We start from the raw sequence: 25,941 nt of genomic DNA, 5'->3' as shown, positions 1-25,941 counted from the left end.
ATTACTGGACGCCCTCCCCACTCTGATTTGAGATGAAATGGGAGTGACCATCCTTAAATGTTCAACTGTGTACAGCAGACACATCAGTTTAGCTTGACCCAACACACACACACACACACACACACACACACACACACACACACACACACACACACACACACACACACACACACACACACACACACACACTCTGAAGGAAGACGGATGTCTTTCATTCATTGGTTGTGAGGAGGATGGATGAATGTGTCTGCTGGGGTTTACACACACACACACACACACACACACACACACACACACACACACACACACACACACAGTATTTTGTGGGGGCTGGGCACCAGATGAGCGTTGTGATGGAGAGCAACGTCCTCTCCATCTGTCTCTCACACACACACACACACACACACACACACACACACTATTAGTCACCAGCTGGAGCTACCAGAGAAAGTTTTGTAGGCTTTAATTTGAATATTAAGGATCATTAAGGTAATAAAGTTGCGTACTTGATTAGTCCTTAAAAAGCTCAACATGGTCCCACCGGCTTACATTGGTGTGTGTGTGTGGGGGGGGGAACTAAAGACAAAACCTCCATCACCAGTGGTTTTGGAGTCATTTCCATGGTTTTCTGAACATCTGGACCCGTCTCTCTGCGTCTGTTGTCTCTGTAGGACGTGTCCTGTCTGAACCGGGACACCAGTAAGGTGATCGTGGTGGACTGTAAGAGGGAGGCCTTCAGCCTGCAGCCCTTTAACGGCATGGCTCTGAAGAAATGGGACGGAAACTCTGAGGACCGAACGCTCTACGACCTCGCCAACTTCCTCAAGAGTAAGACACCATATGTTCTCTTCTCTCCTTTGCTCTTAGTAGTTATTGCATTGTATGTCTTATTTCTGTACAGATTCAACAAACAACATATGTGTTATTGTTTTGTGAGCTTCAAACATCTCATCTCCCCTCAGAAAGAAGGCACATGCATGTATTTTCCAAATGTTTGAACTATTCTTTTAAGTGAAAGGAGTCTGAGCCTCATCAATGATTAAGAACTGTATCAGCAGTGGTAGAGGAAGTACTTAGATCTTGTACTTATATGACTGGATTCTAATTAATAATGCATTATTTTGATTATTTGATATACTGCTGGTTAGCTTCATCTAAAGTAATACATCATCAGTTATTAGTTGGTCATATTTTGTATAAGTAATCTGAATCTGCATAAGTAACTAAAGTTATCAGATAAATGTAGCCGAGTAAAATGGACAATATTTAGTAGTATTGTCGTGAAGTAGAAAGTATCAGAGAATGGAAATACTCAGGGATACTACTAGTATCAAATTTGTACGTAAAGCAAAATGATTCATGAATTTATATATTTTTGCGATTTGACGTCCCTACAGTTGTATAACGGCTGTACAGTGTAGAGTTATATTTTGACACAAATATGCATAGTTTTATTTTCTGTAACACTGGGGATGAACATTAATATAACAAAAAAAGAATAACGGAAAGCTAAAGTTTTCCTGAAATACAGCCTTTTCAGAACATATACATAGTTTGCTAAGCGTTAGCGACACATCAGTTCTGCACACATCGCATGAATCAAATGTGAAATTATGTAAAATTATCTTTCCGTCACTGACACATTTAAGATTTAAAAAAAAAAAAAAAAAAAAAAAAAAAATGTGAATGAGAGCCTGCTGAGTGTTCTTGTAGTGATCCATATAAATCAAATTGCCTTGTTGGAAATGAAAAAAGTATATTCTGCTGTTTCTCCTCCTCCTCCTCCATGGCAGCTATCGCTCTGAGCGGAGTGGACGACGTACGTTCCGTGTTGGAGAACTACGCTTTGGAGGAAGACCCCATCGAGGCGTTCAAACGCAGACAGGCTCAGCTGGCACAGGTATGAGGAGGAGTCAGGTGACCCGTGGGTTTGATTTCTCTGGGTGTTGTCTGATTTGATCCCGTTGTCTGTCTGTCAGGAGGAGGAGCAGCGTCTGGCCGAGCTCGCCCAGCAGAAGAAGCAGGGACTCTCTCTCGGCTCCATTGCTTCGCGGTTCTGGCGCTCCAAACAGCAGTGAGCCCCGCCCCCTCTCACTTTCCACCAATCGCAGCCCGGCTCGCCATCTGTATCGAGAGGAGGGGCCAGAGGATAAACGGGAAGGGGAGTGGGAGGACCTGCGTACTGTCACTGAGCGGCCCCTACAACCAATCATGTCTCAGTGGGCGGGTCTGCGGAGCTTGAACATTTGCCGTCCTCTGCACCAATGAGAAAGGCACTTCCTGTTTTTATGGAGGCGGGGCGTCGACGGCCCCCTCCCTTTGGTCATCTTGATGTCAAGTGATGCATATCAAGTTGTTGATTGGTTAAAAAAGAAAAAAACAGAGGATCCAGGTCAGGATAAACTCTTGTTGTTGGCGGTTTGGAGGCTGGTCTGAGATCAGCGCTGCTATCACTACTTCAGCTCTGGTCAGCCCCGCCGTCCACAGGATCTGACCTGAGATCAGCAGTGCTCTGTCCCGTACCACACCTTCAGATTGTGTATTTAATTTTATTTTCTATTTCTGTGTGTGTGTTTGTGTCAGATTGTGCTGATGGGCTGCTGGAGACAATGTTAAAATAATGAATATTGTTTATAAGAAATAAAGATAAACAGTAAATGGTGTTCTTTAGAGTTTATTCAATAATTGTATTCAATATATGTTAGACTGTGGTGGGGGCATGGATGGGAAATCAGCTCTGCTTGTGACACAATGAAGACTGGAACAGCAGCTGAGCTTGTGTTGGAGAAAAAAAAAGAATAAAAGCTACAGTAACGTTCCTCCTAATCTTTCATTTGCAAATTAGTTAAAACATCATTCATCCATAATCCAAAACCATTTATTTTTCATGGTCGTGGGAGGAGGGGCTAGTGTCGATCCCAGCTGACATTGGGCAGGGGACACCCTGGACAGGTCTCCAGACTATCACAGAGCGGACACATAGAGACACACACCGTACGGGCATGTAGAGTCCTAAATGAACGTGATCCTCTTTGTGCTTTGGGAGGAACCCGGAGAAAACCCACGCTGAGACCTGCTCAGAAAACATGCTAACTAAACATAGAAAGGAGTCTGCATGTCCAGCCTGGGATCGAACCCCGGCCCCTCTCCATGTGAGGCCATATTTTTCCTTATCGTCTACAAACTGTAATAAAGACAGAAACCAACATTGTTAGTCTGTCGCCCAATACTGTCTGACTTTTTATCTATGGCTGTCAGCTCCAAGATCATTGGTTCCCACTGAAGTCAAAAATCTTTAAACACACAAATGTAAATTTTTGTCATTTTTCTAAAACCGCTGGTCACTGCGGTTTTTAATCAAATAAAAAGGAGGAAAAAGTAAAGGTTGTTTGGGACTATTTTCAGGGGCGGATTTAACCACATTTGGTGCTCTACTTAGTATTTGTGACAGTAGGACGGCGTATGTGGGATTGAGTCAAAGTATACTACAGTATGTGTGTTCATGGTAGGACCTTGTCAGCTAAACTAGAAACCCTTTATAAAGTTCAGCAAACATACAATATTTATGATTCATACATGCTAATTTGATCATGGATCTGCTTGAATGAGCCGAGGAGGCCCCTGCTTTTTTAGGATTTTGGTGTTAAATTTGAAATGAATCCGTTCCTCTCTTCCTCCTCGGAGAGAGAACCAGCGTCCACAGAGAGGTGGTGCTCAGCTGACGTTCTCCTTCATGTGCATGTTGAAACATTCTGTGTCGCTGTGAACTCAAACAAATCCTACTTATTTAATGTCTTTGAACACATTCTGATAAATTCAGCATTCTTGGAGTTTGTTCTTTCTATCAAATTATTAAACAGTGGAATCTTTGCTCAACAGGATTGATCCCAGTTATACAAACATTTTGAATTGTTTTTCTTGCTGTGCCGTTAATTTCCCTCACCATTTACGACCTGTGGATTTCTCTCCAGTTCCCCCGTAAAACGGGATTTCCACTCATTAGGATTGTTTCAAAATATTGTTTCCCTCAAACCATCCAGTTCTCTATGGGACACACCAATGTCAAATAACGCTCAATAAATTAATAATTGACTCTTCTTTCTCTGCGTAATTGAGCACTTGAACTTGCTCGACCAGTAAGATTTAACTACATGCTTTGTAATATGTTACAGTGTAAGTTTAAGCATTATATTATTTCTTGTGTACGGAGCACAAAAGAAGACAAAAGTAAAGACGGTTTAAGTTGTTACGTTTTTCTCCTCATCTTTATTTCTCCAAACCACATACGTTAAAGAATCCGTTTGTGATGAGGTTTGAAGGGTCCACGTGTAGTTATTCTGTATATTTGAAGAAGTTGAATCCCACCAAACCTCAGGAATCCGTCACATTCTTGGGTTTAAAGTAGAAACCCTGTGGTGCCTTGAAACCTGTAAATCTGTTTTCCCTGTCCCCTCTCTGTTGGACTCCTGCTTCATCCATCCATCTGTGAAGGTGTCAGCACAGTTCACACCTCTCTGAAAAGCAGTGAAAGCCCTGCATGGCCTAACCAGTGGTTTGGTATGGAAACCAGTCTGTGTCCAAAGGGAAAGAAGGGAATCCATGTTGGCTCAACATGAGTTTCCCTCATCTCTAGTTCTGCATAAAACATGACTGAAGTTTGCCGAACAAGTTTAAATAATGTCAAAATGATTATAATATACTTGTATGTGAAATTTGGTTGCTTTTTCAAATGACCACTTAATTAAAATATTTAAAAGAAAAAAAATATTGCACATTATATATGATCACATACGAAGATACAACTTTGACTCATTGATTTTTTACTTTGTCAGAGTTTTAACTTTGTCAGAAAGTCAACATTTTTACTTTGCGTCCCATAATTTAGATTTCTTTAAACATATTCTAAGGTGCCCTAGTTTGTACTCTATATCCCGTATGTTTGAGTTATTACAGTGTTTACAAAGTCTGAATTTGTACTTTGTATTTAATCATTTTGACCCAGTCCAGAGTTTTACTTCTTTTGTAACTCGTGTTTTTTATTCAAGATGGGAAGTTTTACATTTTACCTCACAACTTTGATATATTTAGTTCAACTTTCTGCTTTTTATCTCCATAGTTTTGATTTTGGGGATGTGGATTTAGGACCTTGAGGGTCATAATTTGGTGCTTTAAAGGAAAGAGTCTCCAAATTTTGACTCACTTTGAGGAACCTTCTTTTTTTATTTGAATCATTTCCACCTTCATTTTTCCCCCTGTAGTATCAGTGAAGAGAGGGAACATCTCCTTCCGTCCTGACACTGAGGATGTTGAAGGGTATAAGTGCAGTCGTTGAACTTGTGTCCTGCCGGCCTCTGAAGGTCTCATCTACATTCTGTGCAGTGATCAGTGATGTCCACAGGCTGCAGGGGCTCATGAAGAGCATTTTTGCCCCCAGGTCACACCCTGAGGGGCAGTTGACTCATTCAAATGCCCCTCTGGTGTTTAATTAAGGCAAAAGAGTCCCATGAGGACATCCTAAATAAATAATGCATTATAAATATTCACCACCTCCAACTTCAGTAAAAACGGGCAGAATTCATGCTCAACTCTTAATTGGAAATGAAATGACTGATTAGTAAAAAACAACAACATACAACCTCTTAAACTGTATTTTGAAAAGAAAACAGAGAATTGAATGAACTGAACCAGTGACTTAGTGGTTTCTTGACAGAGCTGTGGACTGATGGAGGATCAGTCTGATCCGGTTTGAAGCAAACAGCTTAAAGGCTTCTCACACAGTGAATCTTTTCTGCTTATTTATCCAACGTGTCTGAAAGCCTGCAGGGACGGAGGAGAAGCAGCTCAGAGAGGTTTCCAACTGTGTTCAGAGGAGTTAATGGAGGCTAATCCATTAAGAATAAAATGCTGCTGTTTGCAGAAGTTTCAGTGTTTTCACAGATTAGAAGTCAGAAGACCGCAATCTCACACTCTGGATCAAAGGACTGGGAAGAAGCAGTTCAAAATGTGTTTGGTTAAAGTTGATAAAGTCATGCCAAAGAGTTGAGGTGCACACTACTGGTCGGTGACATGGATGTGTTCAATATTGTGCTTATATTAATATATGTTTTGATCACCACAGCGTTATCTCAGTATACTCATTGTAGTACCTGGAATCTCACGATCAAAATAAATCATGTTCTATTCATTGAACTGCTTTATTAGGTTTACTGTAAAACACCAAATATGTGTAACATTTATTTATGATCTCACATTTAATGTTTGTGAAACTGATTTGTGATGAGATAAATAGTGAGGGTATATCTTCGGTGTGTGATTGTACAACTTTTTGATAAATGCAATAACAGCAAAACATTAGATTTGATTTATCTACAGGTAGAAGAACAACTGGACAACATCTCTGATGAGGGCTGAACCCAGAGAGAAGGATTCACGTTCTTTACTTCAGTAAAAGCAGCTCTACAAAACGACATATTAAAATATTGTTCCAAGTTAAAATCATGCCAACATTTTTGAATATTTTATTATTTTAGTTTTTTGAAGGTGAAGCTTATTTTAAATACTAAATATATACTGGCACCTATCTGATATATTACTACGCCACATTTTATGAACTGGTCCCAGGTTTTCTATGTAAAATCTTAATCTGTCAGATAAATGTGGTGGACTTAAAAGAACAACATTTCCCTCTGAGATGTAGTGGAGTAGAAGTATATAGTATCATTAAATGAGAAAAATCAAGTAAAGAACAAGCATGGTATTATTATAAATCTATTGTATTAATAGATTTGACAAGCAGAATACATGTAGGCATTGTTCAGGGGCTGCCAGTACGGTCCAGATTAGATGTTAAGGTTCTCCTGTTTGTCTATAAATCCCTTAATGGGCTGACACCTTCCTTTACACCAGACCTCCTTACTCCATATTCATCCTCCAGGGGCCTCAGGTCAGCTGACTCAGGGCTCCTGAACCTTTGATCTAAACTCAAGCCTCCAGTACCAGATCTGACCCCCTACATTGACTCTTTTAAGTCTAGGATCCAAACATTCTGTTACTGTGAAGTGTTTGACTTTCCCTAATGTAGCTGTTTTTTTTTTTTACTTGTGCCGATGTGTTGTTGCCTTTTTAGGAGCTCTGTGGATTGATGTTTATGTCAGTGTTTCTTTCATGTGTGGTTTTAGCTACCTGCTCTGGTCTGTTCAGCACTTTACTCAACTCACTCATGGGTGGTGTTTAAATGTGCTGCATTAATGCATTTGATTGATTGTTACTTTTAATAAAGTGTGACTGATGCAGTGTACATAGGACTTCTAGCTATAGCTCATTTGCAGAGCTTGACCCTGCTGCAGGGATGATGTACAATAAGCGTTTCTGATATTACATGTTTGGTTCAGATAAATAATCTTTGCATATGAACACCACTTTTATGATATTTGAAATTACAATCTGCAGATTTCAAAACTAATATTAGGATTATAAACAAACTAAACAGCCCCACACCACACACACACACACACACACACACACACACACACACACACACACACACACACACACACATACATATATTATAATATATATATATAATATATATATAATAATATATATATATGCACTTTTCCATATTATTTAGGCCCTGCTTTCCAGTGTTTCTAAATATGCTGTTTTTCAGAGGACTCCTTCAATGTCATGTTAATGACAGAGTTTGACAGCAGCGCGTGAAATGAACAAGAGGCGGGAGGAGGGGGCGTGGCCTCACACCTACCTGCCAACTGTCCCCCGTCACCCCTCCGCAGGACAGACGTCCACGTGCCAAAATCCTTAATAAAGCCTACGGCAATGTTTGCGTTGCGTGCGTGCGTGCGTGCGTGCGTGTGTGTGTGTGTGTGTGTGTGTGTGTGTCTGTGTGTGTGTGTGTGTGTGTGTAAATGTCAGTTTGGGAATTAACCAGATTTATAAACATTATTATTTTACATCCAAAACGGTTTATTTAATCTGTGTTGGTGTTGAACTGCACATTAACGGTTTCCTCCTCAGAGCACGTGCTCCGGTCCAGCTAGGAGAGGGAGTCAATATGTGCTGAATATTGATATCTACTAATAACACTCCAAAGGTCCAATTCAAGATATCAATAACCAGACAATCAGTGCTGGCATTAATCATAATACTATTAAATGATACACTTTTCAAAAACGCCAGTTTTTTATCATTTAGAGTAAAACACAAACCAACATTTTTTTCTATGTACTGGTAAATTTTTAAAAAAAATGGTTGAAACAAATAATTTGGGTTAAGATTGATTTTTACAATGAACTCATACAAACAAGTTTTGTTTGATTATTAATTGAATGTATTACAAATGGCATATTGGTGGATTTCTTTGGCAGTTTTCAGGTCACAGTTAAATGTCAGTCCCACATCTAATTGCTGCTTCCATTCTGGTCCCACTGAAGGTGTAAACCTGGGAACAGTGATTCGGGTGGAGGTTTATGAGTCAGACCATTTGCCCTCAAGCAGCTAAGGGTTGTTAGCTGTCGGATGCTAACAGACTGCAGGGACTGAAAACTAGCACCTTGTGGATGATGCTGGAGATGAACTGAATCCTTGTCAACAACACATATGTTAGCAGTGATGATATTCATAATAATTCATAATTCAGCCATTGCACGTGTTTCAATCAGAAATATCTATACTCTTAAGGTTTGTTAAGTTGTTTAATAAAGTCTTGGCCTGTTTTAATGTACAACTTTGTCTGTTAAATATGTTTATATTCAATACATGCTTTTTTTATTCAGAAAAAAACGTTGCAAATGTAAAAACTGTCTTTTTAAGAACAGGTTGAAACTTTGTGAAATCAGTATTCATCTTTAAAAAAATAAATTAGGTTTATCTGTCTTTCTGTTAATAAAAGCAGAAAATCATCTTTCACCCTCTCTGTCCTCTCAGGTCGGAGGGGGCGGGACTAACACGGGCTATGATTGACAGGTGAACGGTAGGTTTGTCATATTGCGTGATGTTTATATTTATATATTGGTTACAGTCTGACCGTCATCACCTCCTCCGGCTCGTGACGACCCGTTTGTTTCGACCCGGTCTGCGCATGTCTGCGCAGGTGTCAGACTTGACACCTCGCGCGGAGCTCACTCGCGCACATTTTGCTCACACCTCCGGAAACTTTCCCACGGCTCCGTCTCTCTCACCTCCCTCCTCCTCCCCGGGCACGCGCTGTGGGTTCTCTCACCTCAACAAAAGCTCGTGCCTCCTTTTGGACCATTTGGACACGTGCGGGAGGACAAAGGGTGTTTAGGGTAACGATAGATACCTAAACATTATTTGTTCTTGTGTTTTTTTTCATTTATTATTTTATTCTATGATGACTGATTCTGCATACACTTGTTTTACTTAAAATAAACGTTTACTTCTAACAGACTGGTTCTACTTTGTTGAGTTGCTCATTTACTTCTTCCACCTCTGCCTACAGTTAATCAATGTAGAGGAAATCTATATTATCAGGTATATAATACAAACAATATGAAACACTTACAGTTGTGGATCTGATTATTAACAAAATAAAAAAAATAAAAGTGAATAAGCACATCATGACCTCAGATTCAAATACATCTTGGTCGGTTTTAGTTCATCGTGCACGCGGTTTGACGCCGACGTGCGCGTGACGGAACAAAGTGACAGTTCTTTGTGTAGTAGATAGAAATCTCGGTAATGGGGCACGCCGTGAGGGGGGGGGGGGGCTGCAGCCAGAGAGCAGATCAATAAGCAGATGGCGCGCGATCGAATATGTGCATATTGTCGGCTGATGGCGACGATGCTTCCTGGTGTTGTGTGCACGCGCCCCCCCTTGCTCTCCAGGGAGCGGACGCTGCACGTGCTGAGGTAGATAGCTTCTGTGTGATGGATGGGCGCGTGCGTCACATTAATGCTCATTATTATGAATCAGTGAAAACATTTTCTAGAACACTAAAGGACATTGAATAAAACACAACTTATAGAGCAAAGTGAGGGAATCATATCTGGGATCAGCTGATGGCTGAATGAACAAATGTTGTCGGATACTGCAGGCTAGCCAAGAGCGTTTTCTGACCTCTTTAAATACAACAAATATAATAATCTTTACTAGAATATTGTGGTAGAAGATGCCTTTATTGATCTCCACAGAACTCTAAATTACAATTCAAACAGCACACAGTACAGAACTATTATTGGAAAAAACAATTATAGTGATGAGAAATATAGTATATGTAGAGTTATATGATAACCATAACAGTGTACACCGGAATAATATAAAGTTAAATATAATATAAGGTGAAAGGTACGGATATATCCTCTGTGCCTTTATACATCAACTATATAGTCAGAAGCTTCCATGTGCTTGAATGTAAAATCACATATTATATTACAGCTCACGTGACCTACATCTGTTATTTTATATTGGTGGGAACCCGGTTTATTGAATCTGTTGCGTCCCATCTTCCCCATCACTGTGAAGTCCCATGCGGCAGAGAGGGCAGTGTTGTTGTTTGACACGCGGATGGATGGGCTCCACTACAGCTTTCATTGACTGTGTGAGTCATTGTTTACAGTCCGCGTGCGGGCTTATATCATATTATTCATCAATGCGCTGCTTTTGTTTCAAGCCGCCAGAGACACACACAACACGCGTCTGGATACAAACACGGTGACAATAGAAGGCTTGGTGTGTGTGTGTGTGTGTGTGTGTGTGTGTGTGTGTGTGTGTGTGTGTGTGTGTGAAGCGTGCCTCGTGCCATGGGTGGGGTTAGAATGAGGAGGAGGGGGGGGAGGGTGGACAATGGAGGCACGCGCTGTCCTCATTAGAATCACAATAGAGGGCGAGGTGGGTCGCGAGCGCCAAAAAAGAAAAGAAGAAAGCAACAGTTTGTTAGCACACATAAACACACACACACACACACACACACACACACACACACACACACACACACACACACACACACACACACACACACACACACACACACACCTGTCCCCCTTATCTTACCTGTGTACAGAGAATAGGCAGACATCACAGGATGAAACCATTTTTTTTATTAATAAAGCAACTTCTTTATATATATATTGTTTATTTATTAATAATGGAGAGCTTGGCATATCCAGGGCTCTGTCTCAGAAAGCAGGTTTAACTAACTCTGAGTCTAACCCTGGACTTTTCAGTTTTTCAGTTCCAGATCAGCTGATCAGAGTGTGTTCCATCAACTCTGAGTTTGTTCACTTTGAGTTGAGCTTGTGAGTGGTGAATGAAAAAAGTCTCCATGTTAATCCAGTGGACGTAGAGATATTAATGCATGTGTATTGTATCTTTTTTAGGGGAGTTTTTCCTGTGCCGATGTGAGGGTTCCGGGACAGAGAATGTTGCATGTGCACAGATTGTAAAGCCCTCTGAGGCAAAATTGTAATTTGTGATTCTGGGCTATACAAAATAAACTGAATTGAAATTGAATTGAATTATTGACCGTGCACTTTTATCTTTAGATAAAGAGCCTGGGGAAAGTGCCAATAAATTAACACAATAAGTTAGATTCTGTGTTATCCATGAATCCATTTTCCTTAATGGATGATAAAGAGGTGATATCTGACGGTGTACTAGGCTGTAGCTCACATTACATTACATTTAAGTAGACTGGTTCAGCTTTAATCTGGCTGGGACAAACACAGGGGCCAGCAACTGAAGATGATTTAAAATATATAAATAGATCAAAGACATGACTGTAAACTCACTATGTGATCCAGTAGTAATATGTTTGGTGACATAAAGGTTAAAATACAGTGGATTTTTAATTGTTATGGTATGTAATGGTTAAAGAGCCAGAGTTTAAGTTACCTCTCTTTCTGGAACTGAATATTCAGAGTTTCCCTCATCTCAAGGTTAATGAACTTAAAGTTTTCACTAGACCTAAAAACAGGGATTGGATTAAGTGTTTTTGTTTTGTTCTCACCCATCCCACCCAAGTTGTTTACTCTGATCTAAGAGATCATATCATGGATGGACGGGTCAAACCAACACATAACTTTCAGCCAGAGGGCCAATCTTAATGTCTCTAAAGGCTATGTTGACTGTTTACTTTGACTACTTACCTTACGTATATACCTTAATCCACGTATCATAAGTCCTGATTTTAACCCAGATCACGACCTTTTCCTGAACATAACCAAGTAGTTTTGTTTGAAATCACAGCGTTAACCACGTGTTTAAAACAGCAACCATGCGCCATATGTGGCTTAAAGTACAGTTTCTCTTTGGAATGTAGTGTAAAATAGCTAAATATGGAACTTAAGTAAAGTTAAAGTGCCTCAAAATTGTACATAAATACAGAAGATTTAAATTCCTGTAAAGTTCAGTCACAATAACTTAATAAATGTGTTCACACAAAACAGACACAGTTTGGAAATTAGCTTTATGTTGATGACATCAGAGCAGCGAACACCCAACACGCACACACACACACACACACACACAGAGAAAACACAGTTATACATGTACCTGACGTCTCTAAATGCTCCTGTTAACTGTTTGTTTACGCCTTAACAAAAGCCAGTGTGTTTGTGTGTGTGTGTGTGTGTGTGTGTGTGTGTGTGTGTGTGTGTAGTGTAGGCTTTACACTACAACATTTCACCGATGTTTATAAACAGTAAAGTTACAGTAACATGTCTGCACCGTGTTATTATTTTTATTCATTCTTAATGATTTTAACTGTATAGTTGTATTATTTTCGGACAATGATATGATATCGGTTTTATTATTTGGATAGCATCATGACATAGATTTGGTAAATGGATGTAGATTACAACAGGTTATATTGGGCCAACATCCCCCCCCCTGAAATATTTGCTAAGCCTTAATTAAGCCATCATTTTCTTATTTTTGAGTCAAAAGGTCTAGTAAACCATACTGCTGTGATCTTCTAAAGTGTGTGTGTGTGTGTGTGTGTGTGTGTGTGTGTGTGTGTGTGTGTGTGTGTGTGTGTGTGTGTGTGTGTGTGAACGCTCTCCGGTTGACCGAGGGGAGGCAGTAAAAGGAACATTTGGCCGCTCCGGCTGCTGCAGCTGCCGCCTGACAGTTTGTTCTACTGAATCAAAGCGGGGGCCCCTATAAAACCCCCCCCCCCACCCCCCCCCCATCACCCCCCACCCCACTACCACTCAAGAGTCCTTAGCACTCAACACTGAAAGAAACAGCCCTGCCTCCTGACTTTATTTTTACATCGTTCGCCGTTAAAGGATGAGACGCATTTATATCTTTTTTTTTTTTTTTTTTTTTTTTAAATGCAAAACTCAAAAAATAAAAAAAATGCAGAAACGTTTGAGCAGTTCATGTCTGTGCAGGTCGAAGCCAGGACAGATTCCAGGTCAGACCTGTAGAGTAACATCATGCACGCGTGGCGGGCTTCCCAGTGATGGGAGTCGGTTACACCAACAGGTGTAGCTCTGCCGGTAAACTGCAGTCACTCCGCCCGTTGGACCGGAAGTGTCACTGTTGATTGATTGACGGAGGGACTGAGGGAAAGTTTCGCTTTAATTCAACCGAGTTCAGCCACCTCACCGCGCGCGTGTCAGCAGTGGATGACGACTTGTTCTTCAGGTGGATATTTCTTGCAGTGTGGCCCCCTCCTCCTCCTCCTCCTCCTCCTCCCCCCCCCCCCCTCCTGTTGCTCCTCAGTATAAAGCGGAGGTGCATACCGCAGTTGGCACAGTCCAGAGTTCAGCAGCACAGCGGGTCTTCCTTTTCCATATCTTGGGGTTTTTTTCCCCCCATCAAGTCCGCTGCCACACACTCCCTCATTTTTGTATTTCCTCCCGGAGTGTTTTTTTTTTAAAAACTTGATATTCCTCCCGCTCTGTTCCCTGGACCCGTGTGGATTTAAGGCTTTTATTCTTACCTTGGACCCTCCGGAGCCTTCTACCTGGACGCTCCGTGCCTACACGCCATGGCGCGTTCGTTCCTGCCGTGTCTCCTGCTGTTAGTATCGGTGCAGACGGTGAGTAGCAGTGACAGCACACTCACAGGAATTCAGACTGTGTTTTCCACTTTTAAGAGCCGCTGTGGGTTTTTACAGTTTAACTTCATTTGTGTCGGACCTTAATTACTTACATTTTAATACCACATATTCGTGAATATGCAGCTTGTAAATTGTGCAGTACAGACAGTTTGGAGTCACAAATATAATAGATATCTGCGGAAATAAAACAAGAAGAAAACGACTTTTGCTCATTTGTTTGGAACATGTACATATCATTATTTTTTTTTATTTTTTTTATCATAATTGTCATGTTTTATTTATATCTGTATCTGAACCTTCTCTCCCCCCTCTGTCCCCCCCCTCAGGCCATCTCCTCCGGGGTCTTCGAGCTGAAGATCGACTCCTTCACCAGCGAACGCAGCGTCTGTCGCCTCCAGTCCCAGGACTGCCAGATCTTTTTCCGCGTGTGCCTCAAGCACTCGCAGGATGTTATCAACACGGAGCCGCCGTGCACGTACGGCTCCGCGAACACAGAGATCTTCGGCGCAGACTCCAAATCCATCTCCGAGAGCGCGCCCATCAGGGTGCCTTTTGAGTTCACGTGGCCGGTAGGTGACAAAAATCACACGGGTTTGTCTGAAAAATCCAGAATGTTAACACCTTAAGTTCTCCAGTGATCTACGTGTTTTACAACATCCTTTTTTTTTAGCCACATCTATATTTAGATATCTAACTTTTTACATTCAGAGCCTTGTGTCCACCGTATAAGTAACGTGTCCAGCTTCTTGTGTATTTCAAAATGAAAATTTAGAAGAAAGAAATGAAATATTTGCAATCATTGATTACACCATGGAACTCGCCATTAACCGATCCTCTCTAACTCATTCAGGGGACCTTCTCTCTGATCATTGAAGCCTGGAACGCGGAGTCTTCAGGCCTGGGGTCTACAGGTAACTACTGCTCCTGCTGCTTCCCCACAGGGCGGCGCTGTTTCCCACTAACATAGAAGACGTTAAACATCTGTAAATAGTGTAGACTTGCCATAACATATTTGTAACACTTGAAGTTCGTGTTGCCTGCTGTAAAGTCAATATTAAACTAAAGTTTGGTCACCATTGGAGTAGCCCATGTAAACTCAAGGAAGATTATAGAAAAGGAGAGAGATTTTGTAATATTTAAACTGTCTTAACTTGTGTTCAGGTTGTTATTTATTTTAGAATAAGTCCTCAGTTATCCGACACAGACCATAACATTCTCTCCATCTCTTCCCTCGCTCATCTAGAAAACCAGAACAACCTCATCAGCCGGCTAGCGACCCGCCGCAGGCTGACAGTCGGGGAGGAATGGTCCCGCGACGTGCACTTTGGCAACCAGAGCGAGCTAGGCTACTCCTACCATGTGTTGTGCAACGAGCACTACCACGGCGAGGCCTGCTCCTCCCTCTGCCGGCCCCGCAATGACACCTTCGGCCACTGGACCTGCGACGACCAAGGCAACCGCCGCTGCCTGGAGGGCTGGACTAGCGAGTACTGCTCTGATCGTAAGTGTTCATAATGACCTTTCACTGCTCAATGTAACCAAACTACAAGGTCTCAAATCTCCTGCACTTAAACACATGAGAGAAAAGAAATACACTCAAAGTAAATGGGATTAAACTTGCCACAGAAAGACCAGAATGGTCCTTAAAGGCATCATCACCATGTTGATGTAAAATTGCATTAAGGGTTAAATTTGTGTCTTTGCTACCTAATAGTGAACTCAAAGTGACTTTATGATAAGGAAAGTATTTTATTGGCTATAGTATATATTTGAGACTTCTAAACAGTCCTGTAATATTCCTGTAGGGAAGTTTTTTCAGTAGAGCTCAGCAATGAGTTTAAGAATTTTACTTCTAATTGCAACATTTTTAGAAGGGTTTCAGCTGTGAAGCTTATTTTAAATTTGTTGGAACCAGCGTTGGTTTAATAGAGCACCAAAATTGACCAAAAGTGTTTCTTTAACAGCATTGTGACCGCTCTTCCTACTCTCCTCCCCCTCCTTTTTTTTATCCTAACGTTTCTTCAGATTGGGATAGAGGGGGGTAAAGAATGGGGCCCTTGGCGCTTAATTTTTTTGTCCAATGGCCTTGAAATTGTTAAGTCAAGCAGTTGTCAATGCCATTGCTTCTCCTGGTGGCTGTGGGGGACAAAAAAAGATCCTAGAGATTCTGTTGTTTCCAGTGTGTGTGTGTTGGCTCTGGGGTCTGCTCCTTTTGTTTTTAGCTCAACAGTCGGGCCCCGTTCGGCCCCCGGTCTGCACGTTTTAACAGGGACACGCGCTGGAGCTTAATGTGCGCTGCCTTGCGTGAAAAGAGACGGCATGTGTTGCTTTTGTTGTGTGGGCCAGCTGCTTCGTTCAGTACTTAACAAGCACTTGAAGGGGTGTGTGTGTGTGTGTATGAGGCCCTGAGAGGTGAGGGGGGGTTGTTTTGTGATTTGAACGAAGAACATGAGACACACATGCACTCATAGTAATATTCTCTCCTCTTCCCTCCCCCTTTCTCCCTTTCCCTCTCTTCCTTTGACTTCCCTCCCTCCCTGCGTTCCCTCTCCTTCTCCCATCAGCCATCTGTGCAGCAGGGTGCAGCGAGGAGCACGGCTTCTGCGAGTCTCCCGGGGAGTGTGTGTGCCGGCAGGGCTGGCAGGGCGAGCGCTGCGAGGAGTGCGCCCGACACCCCGGCTGCCTCCACGGGACCTGCCAGCAGCCGTGGCAGTGCAACTGCCAGGAGGGATGGGGAGGCCTGTACTGTGACCAAGGTGAGTGTCTGGTGGCTCACCCCAAAAGCAAACACATGCTTTTGTCAGTTATTGACCAGTTTTAGGACGTATTTTAGCATTCAAGTGTCAAGCGAGAAGTTTGAGGCCCACACATAACCACTGACCAATAAATGATGCCAGTTCACCTGTTAACTAGCCAGCCTTCAACTATCAATATACATCAGACTCCAGATGTTTGCTCATGTTTATGTAGCTGACTCTGCTTATGTTGGTTAATTAACCAAAACTTTCTGTTACTCTAGACCTGAACTACTGCACCAACCACAAGCCTTGCCAGAACGATGCTTCATGCACCAACACCGGCCAGGGCAGCTATACCTGCACCTGCCGCCCCGGGTTCACTGGCAAGAACTGCGAGATTGAGACCAACGAGTGCGACAGCAACCCCTGCAAGAATGGCGGCAGCTGCAAAGTAAGTCAACGCACTGGATCTGATGAAGCTGTAGTTATACACTCATCTTCACTGAGCTCAAGAAGGTTTTGTTCAAACAGTTGACAAAACTTCTAGATTGTCTTTCTTTAAATTTTAGTCATTCAGCATTGAACAACTGCCTAACAATTACAGAAACACTGGGACCATAAATAAAAGCACAATACAAGATAGCAGAGAAGTCCTCACCTCCTCACCCTGTTTTCTCCTCATCTTTCCACCAGGATTTTGAGAATGATTATTCGTGCGAGTGCCCTCAGGGCTTCTATGGGAAGAACTGCGAGATCAGTGCCATGACATGCGCAGACGGGCCGTGTTTTAATGAAGGAACCTGCGTCGAGAACGTGGCTGGCGGGTACAGCTGCCGCTGCCCGACCGGGTATACAGGCTCCAACTGCGAGAAGAGGATCGACAGATGCAGCAGCAACCCCTGTGCCAATGGTATGAACCTTTCCTTCAGAGTTTATTAAACTGTAAAGATAAGTGAACACTCAAAAAACCTTTATAAGCTATAGCAGAAACTAACGTGGGAAACGGCTACTCAACTTGGTCAGGCATACAGAAGTGTACACCACCATGAGTGTACATACTTGGCTTTCCTTGAACCATTCTGTTTTTGTGAAACCACCTGCTGCTTCAACAACCACTCAGTGTGTTGCCTTTTATTGTGTATCATCAGTTGTTATTGTTATATATTTTAACTTAATTTGATTGTTTCTGTTATTTTATAATTACCTCAGACTTCATAACTTATTAATCATAAATTATCAAAATTGCTTACTGAAGCAAGTTTCTTTTTGTGTGAAGTGCACTTACTGTACAAATATTTTACTGTAAGTGGCTATCACAGCTAACAGGCACATCTGTTGTAGCTATATGACATTTAATAACAGTAATGATCATAATAATATAAAAGGGATATTGATTGCTTTGGTTTAAAGGCCACTGGTAATAACAAGGACCAATAAGTTGAACTTGTTGGAGTCAATAACCTTTGAGTCAGTGTGAAAACTCGGCTGTGGCACACAAGGTAGAGCTGCTCGTCCCGTAACCACAAGGTTGGTGGTTTGAACCCCTCTACAGTCAACATGCCGAGGTGTCCTTGAGCGAGACACCTAACCCCCAGTTGCTCCCCGGGCACTTCTTAGCAGCCCACTGCTCCTCCGGGATGGGTTAAATGCATTAATGGCTTCCAATGGCTTCCATTAATTATTTATGTACATAAACTCCACAGTTTTCTAAGTTAGATCTATTGTTGTCTAAACAGGATTTTTAGTAGATTTTCATTGCAGGTTTAACTAGAAACTAGCAACTTTGCAGTATGTTTGTGTTAAACAGATCTGCAAGAATGATTGCACATCTAAAATGATCCAAAACTAAAATCACAATCATTTCATTTCAGAGGGCAGATTAAACTCCCTAGATTGTCACGTAGGAGCCTCTTGTCTATGTCTTATCTTCTTCTGTCTGACAGCTCCAACATGTTCATCCTCATTGTTGCCGTCGTAAACAAGCTTGTTTTTAGCAGTAGTCCTGGAGACTCTCAGAACTCTCAAGTCTCTCTCTACCTGGTTGCACTCAGCTCTGGCAGGAATCCAGCGCTGATACAGCCGTCAGCGCCAGGCTGACTTGAATTTTTTAAATGCTCGCTCCTCTTGTGTGCCAAAAGAGTTTTACAAGATCACTTGGCACTTTGCACCTCACTGTGGCATGCAAACTGTATGCTTACCCTGTGTATGTATTCTTCTTTCGGCATGACGGCTTTAGTTTTCTGACAACAAACCTGATTAATGCTCCTAGTAGTTTAGGATGTTGTTATGTTAAAAACATTTTAAAAATGTTAAAAAACAAAACAACTACATGGAGTTTTAGTAAAGAAAGAAGGATGCAGATGGATTCTCAGACTTTGTTCAGCGACAAACTGACAGATAATCAAGATCAGACGGCTCCACAGACAAAACTGGCACCACAAAATAAAACATTATCACTGAATATTACAATTAACACACAGTTGTAATCTCTGAAGGTCCCAGTTCAGCATTCAGCTGTCCCTCAGGTCCTCATTAGAGTGTAGAAACCGCCGCCTGCTTATCTTAGATCTGTGATCATTCCTGGCTCTCAGTGAGCCTGACAGCGAGAGAAAAAAAGACCATCATAACTGAGTGGTTGTTTATTTGCAGGGTTGCAACACATCAGCTACACAGAGCAACCAAATATGGAGCTGGATTTGTTTTAACGGTGTTTAGTCGCAGTTTGAGCTCACTGTGTGGCCCAAAGTCAACCCAACAGGTCCCATTTAAATGTCTCCAGAAGTTCAGCCGCTGCAAGAGGAGTGTCCTCAGGTCCTTTCCTTTCCTTTTCTCCTTCACTACATGCTAAACAGATGGTGTTGGTTTGCAAGATTTAACAGATTAGTTGCAACAATGAAGAAAGAGTCAGCAAGTCCTAAACATAATTCACAAATCTCTTATAGTAAACCCTACTGACGGTGGAAAACATCTCCTCAGGATGTTTCTAATCACCCCCACATTTCTCTCTTGATGAGCGTCATATGTTGAGATGAAATGTTGTAATACATGTAGTCTCTTCCCGCTCTTCTGTCCAGATGGTCTTTTCCTATGAAATCCTCCTGTTTTGAAGATTGCGAATAATTCAACGTGTTTGCAATCAAGAACCTCTCAACAAACCCTTTTTGTTTGTTTAATATCACGTTTTATTTCTTTTTTTTTAAAAGAAGTATGCTCTACTCCCTAACATGTCAGCAGCACCTTTCTTTAAGCCTTTTCTGTTTTTCATTTGGGTTTTAACGACAACCTTCCTGTGTCTTTCTCTTCCAGGAGCTCAGTGTTTGGACTTCGGTAAGAGCCTCATGTGTCGCTGTCGGGCTGGCTTCACCGGCTCTCGCTGCGAGACCAACATTGACGACTGCGCCAGCAACCCCTGCCGCAACGCAGGCACGTGCGTTGACGGCATCAACGACTTCACATGCACATGCACACTCGGCTTCACCGGTAAGGCCTGCTCCACGCGGACCAGCCCCTGCGACCAGTTCCCCTGCGACAACGGTGGCACCTGTTACACCCACTTCACTGGGCCCGTGTGCCAGTGTCCAACGGGCTTCATGGGCGCACGCTGCGAGTACTCACTCAGCAAGCCAACAACCAAACCGACGGGGAATAGTGATGTTCCTTCTGCTCTGATTGCTGCCGTTGCCCTCGGCCTGGTGACGCTGACCCTGCTGGTTTTTGCCGCCATCCACATTCTGCGTAAGCTCCGCTGGGGCAGAGAGCTAACGGGCATTACTACATCGGTGAAGAACGACCTGGAGACGGTGAACAACCGCAACACAGTGATCTGTGGGGGTGGACCTTATAATGGGGGCTTACCAGGAGCGCCACTGTGTAGCCTGAGAGAAAAGGAGGCCTTCCTCATCCCGGGGGGGCAACTTAAAGTGTCCAATAAGGATGCAGCACTGCTGGAGAACGGCGACAACATGGCCATCTTTAAAAACAAAATGGCAGACTGTAACCTGGTGAAAGACGAGCAGCGCCTGGCAAGGAACAAGTTTGACCTGTAAGAACCCTATGATTCTCTCAGTGTGTCTGTTCATGTTGTTGTCCTTTTTTAAATATTTCCTTCTCAGAAATCTTGACTGTTCTGTAAAGACAAGTCACAGCATGTTTGTCTTTTATCTGATCACTCCAGTATTCATACTCCTTAACAAAGTATTTCTGTGTAAGTCTTTGTTATTGCCGCTGTACCAACCCCTCTCTCTCTTGCTCTCCAACAGTAAGAAGTGTGACTCGTCCATCATCGTTCCTCCTCTGAGTTTTTCAAAGGACAGCCTGTATCACTCAGTGTTCATCATCCCAGAGCAGAGGGAGCAGTGTGTGTTTGCTACTGAGGTGAGGACACATTTACCAACACAACTTCCAACTGCATTTATGTATCTCATATTTGATCAATAAGAGACTCCTGGTTTGACACTTTGAATGGATAAAAAGGATATACAGAATTCACTTGTAGTTTTAATGATCAGCACACTAGGTCAAAAGTTTCATTTTAAATTGAATACATTTATATCTATACAAACTTAGACGATGGTCAAATCAGACAACAGAAATAGTTGTCTTAATGTGCACTGCAAATCAGCATTTAAGAATAAATAAACAATTAGTTTGAAAAGTGATCAGTTTGTAAATCTTATTCCAAATGCATCATCCCGTTTTATAAATGTTAGCATTTATTTATTTTTTTGAACCAGAAGAAGCCTTGCCATAAACTGCTTACTAACTGCTGTAAATCTCTCTCGTTCTCAGGTATAATCTACAGTTTACAGACCGCCGGGGAACGATCACGCTGAAGGCTTGAAAAGTTTTCACCCTGAGGATCTATTCAACACACTTTATTTTATTTAATATTTATTTCTGCTGCTCAACAGAAAGAAACTACAAGAAAGGGCTTGTTTTGTCATTATATATTGACAATGTTCGAATGAAAATGAATCTGTTAAGAAAGAAAGAAAAAGGAGAGAAGAGAGGAAGAGTGAATATCCGGCGTCATTTGCACTATTTATCTTTTTTTATACTTTAAATCTTAATATAATATTTCTGTCCTTATATCTGACTCTTCTTTGGATCAAAAGCTATTGAGAGGACTAAAAGAATCAATCAGAAGACCGGTGCCTTAGCTATGCTCTCTTATCACCATGGCAACCGTTTCCCGTATAATCTCACAGTATCATGTGTCAATCAAATCGTCAGAGGAAACTGCTGACAGGAACGGGAGACGGATCATTTATTTTGCGTCAAACAACCTGAACATTTTCTGTCTAAAAGCTGAACTGGACAATTTGTCGCTCCGTCCTTTTTATTTAATTTTTTGTTGAAGAATCACATGGTGGCCTGTAAGAAGAAACAAACTCTGAAGTGCCTCTTCTTATGGAAAACAACAGGACCCAAGACGCAGAGGGGATTTTTATCTCATGTTCAAATTGTGTCTTTATGATCCCAGAAAACCTTATTGGAGTCCTGTATTTTTAGACCCATCATATCCCTGATTCTAAACCCAGTCTAAATTATTTTTCGGTTTAATCAAGGATACTTTGAACCTCTATCTAGCAACAGCTGTTTCCTACATGCTCACCTCATGATAATCCTAAAAGTGATAATCTACCTTTGACAAGGTATAAAAGATAAGTCAAACATGTTTCAGGCTGGATGAAGGTCCAGCCAAGCTGGATTCATCTTACAAATCAAAACTATTTTACCATTGTCTTCCTGTGATAAATATTTGTTTTTTCCATTATTGTTTAAGTTTATTTTTCTATGGAGCAAAAAGCAAAAAAAAAAAACTAAACTTGCTGCCTTGTCTCTCTCATGCTGCCTTCATCAACCACTGCTGTCACAACAAGTAAACAGGAAAACAATCAAAACACCAGCTGCTGTTGGGCAACATTCCTAAGGCTCAACATGTCAGTCACAGATCAGGGTTTTTGTATTTATATTTGCAGAAAAAATTGAAACTTTTACAACAGTGAAGGACTCCAAAGAGAGTTATTTTTTAATCACTTGTTTTTTTAATCCTTATGATACCAAAAATATGTGTAGTTGTGTCTGTCTACTATCTTCGTTAATTTAAGAAAACAATGCAATGTGTATATATCCTCCAGAAGATAGTTTCCCTATTTAATTGTCTTTTGTAAATAATTTTGTATTTATGAAAGAGAATTGTATATATGTCTATGTTATTACGCCTATTGTCTCAGTCAGAATGAAGAAATATATTTTTTCCTAAATAAATTTGAAAAATAACATTGTGTTTACATTATTACTTGTGTCCTTTGTGTTTAGTGTCTTTCAGCTTTCATAACACCAATGATCTTTTAACACACCACATATGTGACCTGTCCTGATGTAAGAAAGTAATGAATGGGAGGATGAGCACCGCAATGCTTTTATTTTTTATATCAGGACACGTGGAAATCCATTATTTATTTTTTCCTGGAAAAAAATGTGGGCACTGCTTAGGAAATACAACACAAGATGTGATATCACAAGAACAACCACAAACAGCCGGTAGCATTCGACAGTTTAATAGAGCAGAAATAAAACAATGAGAAAAGAGGGTGGAACTAAGTACAACCGAACACTCAACAAGATATTTTTAGACTGCCAAAACTTTACAATAGCTTTCATGAATTGTAAACACACTGCAAAAGGGTTAAAGCTGTAAGACAAAAATGCTGTGAGGTAATAAGTCAAGTTAGAGGAAGAGTCATTTTCTCATAGACTTCTATACAAATGGACTTTTTTTTTCAAACCAGGGGACTTACACGCTGACGGTCTTTAGATTGAATGCAAGGCCCTTAGGCATTGGCTTCTATTTTCAGACCTGGAGGTTGCCAACTGTTCTGTTATCAGTGACATTGGCTCTGTTTTCTTTTACTTTTACTTTCGCCATTCGGAGTTTCAGGGTTTTGTAATTGATACAGAGTCTCCTGGTTAATAAGTAGCTGCTGCCACATGTCACACAGTTAAACAAACACACACACTGACAGCAGTAAAGTGGAGAGAACTTCAGACTCTGACTCACCTGCTGTTCACCTCTACGGCTTTGTCTTTGAAACACACACACACACACGCCTATCCTCAGGTTGAACTGTTTCACCTGGTGGAAATGGAAACCAACGGACTCCCAGCAAGCTGAGTAAAAGCTCAAAGATCACACTCTGCTAACAGGCAGCCTGATATTGAAGCCCTGCTGCTGAACAGGCTGAGCAGTGCACCGACATTGCCGGGGTTGGGGTTTAAATCGCTGCAGTAGTGCACATAATAATAAGAATACAATTAAACCTCATGTTTCAGACTCAGATGTCCAACCCGTGTGTAAAGTCTCTTCCTAGTGCGATACGTTGCGGATCATAGTTTGTCTCGTGTAGGGCCACTGACCAAGCTGTCTGATGAGTTGGGAGTGACAACTGGGTGTTTGCCACTGACCAGGCTGTCTTATTTGACCCATTGGGTGAGAATGTGTTGCTTCTCACATCGCTTCCTCACCTCCTCCATTCCTATCTATCTTTAGAGGGACTTAAATGCAAGGAGAGGAATCGAGGTTGTACTACCTGGGAAATGGGAAAGGCCCACAGACCATGGTGTCCTCATTCAAAGGTTTGTATGATATCTTATGAGAAAGTTACTCCTCAATGTTCCTAAAAAAGTCCAGCAACATGTGTCAATTTACACTTTTCAAAATAAACATCCGTCTCTACAGGAAACATTTTAATTAGGTTTAGGCAACAAAATAACATAGTACGGTTTAGGAAAAGTAACTTAAAGTAAGTAAAATAACTACGGAAGAGGAGTTACTTCAGAACGGAAGTTACATAATAATTTAATTATCGTCGACTTCTGGTTTATCATAGGGCACTATCAGCAAACTTTTTGCGGAACTTCCTGGTTCATACTTACGTGGATTACATTCAATTTGATTGCTAGGAATCTTTGAATTATATTGCATTCAATTTAGTAGGTATAGCTTCAACGCTATATGAGCACAGCCTGAACACACCCACGGAGTGAAAATTTGTCCTGAAGTGTTTGTCTCAAAATCACACTACTCTGTGTACACATGCCTTTTTCTGTTTTTGCACATCAGCACAAGTCACACAGAATTAGATCATTTTCCTTATTGAATAATTAGTCGGCTGTTATTATTGCAGCTTTAGTTATGAGTGATGAGTATCAGTGGAGGTTCAGTGCAGTTTGAGATGTTGTGGATTGTTCTGGATCGACGTCCCCACATTCATGATCTTTGAGTTTTAAATAGTCACTTTCTTTAAACACTCTTATGTTTTGGTTTTACTTCCTGCCTTTCTACTTGGATGCAAAAAACCAAGATGGCGACAGCAATAATCCAAGCTGGCGATGGCCAAGTCGCCTAACTCAAATCTCTGTCAGTGCCTGGACCGGATTCAAGCTGCTCGATCTGTTCTGTGCATGTGCGGGACCGCCTACCCAGGATGCCTGCAGGAAGACCTGCCTGTACTCAGCCTCTGATTGGCTACTTGCTGCTAATGGCTTACGTTGGCCTAGCTACGACCCTAAGCGGCACTTCAAACTAGATAAGCCAAGTAAGAGCGACTCAGCCACGGCAGCTCAAGTTATTGTTCCCGTAGTCCGTAGAGAGGCTCCCTGGTCTGCAGATCAGTAGTTTTTATTTTTACAAATTTGTATGCCCTTTTATCATTAAACTCACTTCAGTTACATTTTGAAGCGAGGTGTGCGGGGTCTATGCACGCTATCGGCCGGCCTCCAATGTCCATTCACCTCTCGCACAAGGTTCTCCCACACATGCACAGAACGAATCAGGCAGCTGGAACGGATCGGGCTGTCAGGCTTCATAACAGTCCACAAACCAATGGGTGACGTCTCCATGACTATGTCCACTTCTTATATACAGTCTATGGATTTATCCATCCCTTGTTTTCACCCTCCTTCCCTGGTGTATTTAGTCTGTGTGTTTTTCTTGTTTCTTTTTTCCAGGTGTCTACGTTCCTGCGTTCGTTGCTTGTGTTCCGTGCCTGTCTTAGTGGTTTGTCACCACCATGTTGGTTTTTAAATGTGACGAAAAGGAGATCTAAATGGTGTGAGTCTTGATTTATGGGTCTCAGTATAATGTGTGATGCTGA

At 41.7% G+C, this 25,941-nt stretch overlaps 2 protein-coding genes across 2 annotated transcripts in view; both read left to right on the top strand.

Annotated features, from left to right (window-relative positions):
* Nucleotides 1-4,041, top strand: part of timm50 (translocase of inner mitochondrial membrane 50 homolog (S. cerevisiae)) — a 34,145-nt gene extending 30,104 nt beyond the window's left edge. Inside the window, exons 9-11 of the mRNA XM_054596799.1 lie at nucleotides 672-828; nucleotides 1,794-1,900; nucleotides 1,980-4,041. Of these exons, the coding sequence (XP_054452774.1) occupies nucleotides 672-828; nucleotides 1,794-1,900; nucleotides 1,980-2,078 (363 nt within the window). The 3' untranslated portion in view covers nucleotides 2,079-4,041. The remainder of the gene's footprint in view (nucleotides 1-671; nucleotides 829-1,793; nucleotides 1,901-1,979) is intronic.
* Nucleotides 4,042-13,748: 9,707 nt separating this feature from the next.
* Nucleotides 13,749-23,038, top strand: LOC129116719 (delta-like protein C). Its single transcript, XM_054627486.1, has 10 exons — nucleotides 13,749-14,024; nucleotides 14,372-14,614; nucleotides 14,896-14,956; nucleotides 15,289-15,546; nucleotides 16,610-16,801; nucleotides 17,065-17,234; nucleotides 17,477-17,693; nucleotides 20,090-20,825; nucleotides 21,043-21,157; nucleotides 21,572-23,038. The coding sequence occupies exons 1-10, from the start codon at nucleotides 13,974-13,976 to the stop codon at nucleotides 21,575-21,577; spliced, it is 2,049 nt and encodes a 682-aa protein (XP_054483461.1). The 5' UTR covers nucleotides 13,749-13,973; the 3' UTR covers nucleotides 21,578-23,038.
* Nucleotides 23,039-25,941: the final 2,903 nt, after the last annotated feature.

This window comes from Anoplopoma fimbria, chromosome 1 (genome assembly GCF_027596085.1).
Source record: "Anoplopoma fimbria isolate UVic2021 breed Golden Eagle Sablefish chromosome 1, Afim_UVic_2022, whole genome shotgun sequence".
NCBI classification, from domain to species: domain Eukaryota; kingdom Metazoa; phylum Chordata; class Actinopteri; order Perciformes; family Anoplopomatidae; genus Anoplopoma; species Anoplopoma fimbria.
Note: the sequence above shows the minus strand (reverse complement) of the source record. Positions and strands in the feature narration are given on the sequence as shown.

Bases quoted from the DNA above. Each gene is read 5' to 3' on its own strand.
- LOC129116719 (XM_054627486.1), top strand. From the start codon at position 13,974: ATGGCGCGTTCGTTCCTGCCGTGTCTCCTGCTGTTAGTATCGGTGCAG. The intron at 14,615-14,895 runs GTAGGTGACAAA...TAACTCATTCAG, and splicing joins CTTTTGAGTTCACGTGGCCG to GGGACCTTCTCTCTGATCAT. The intron at 15,547-16,609 runs GTAAGTGTTCAT...TTCTCCCATCAG, and splicing joins TAGCGAGTACTGCTCTGATC to CCATCTGTGCAGCAGGGTGC.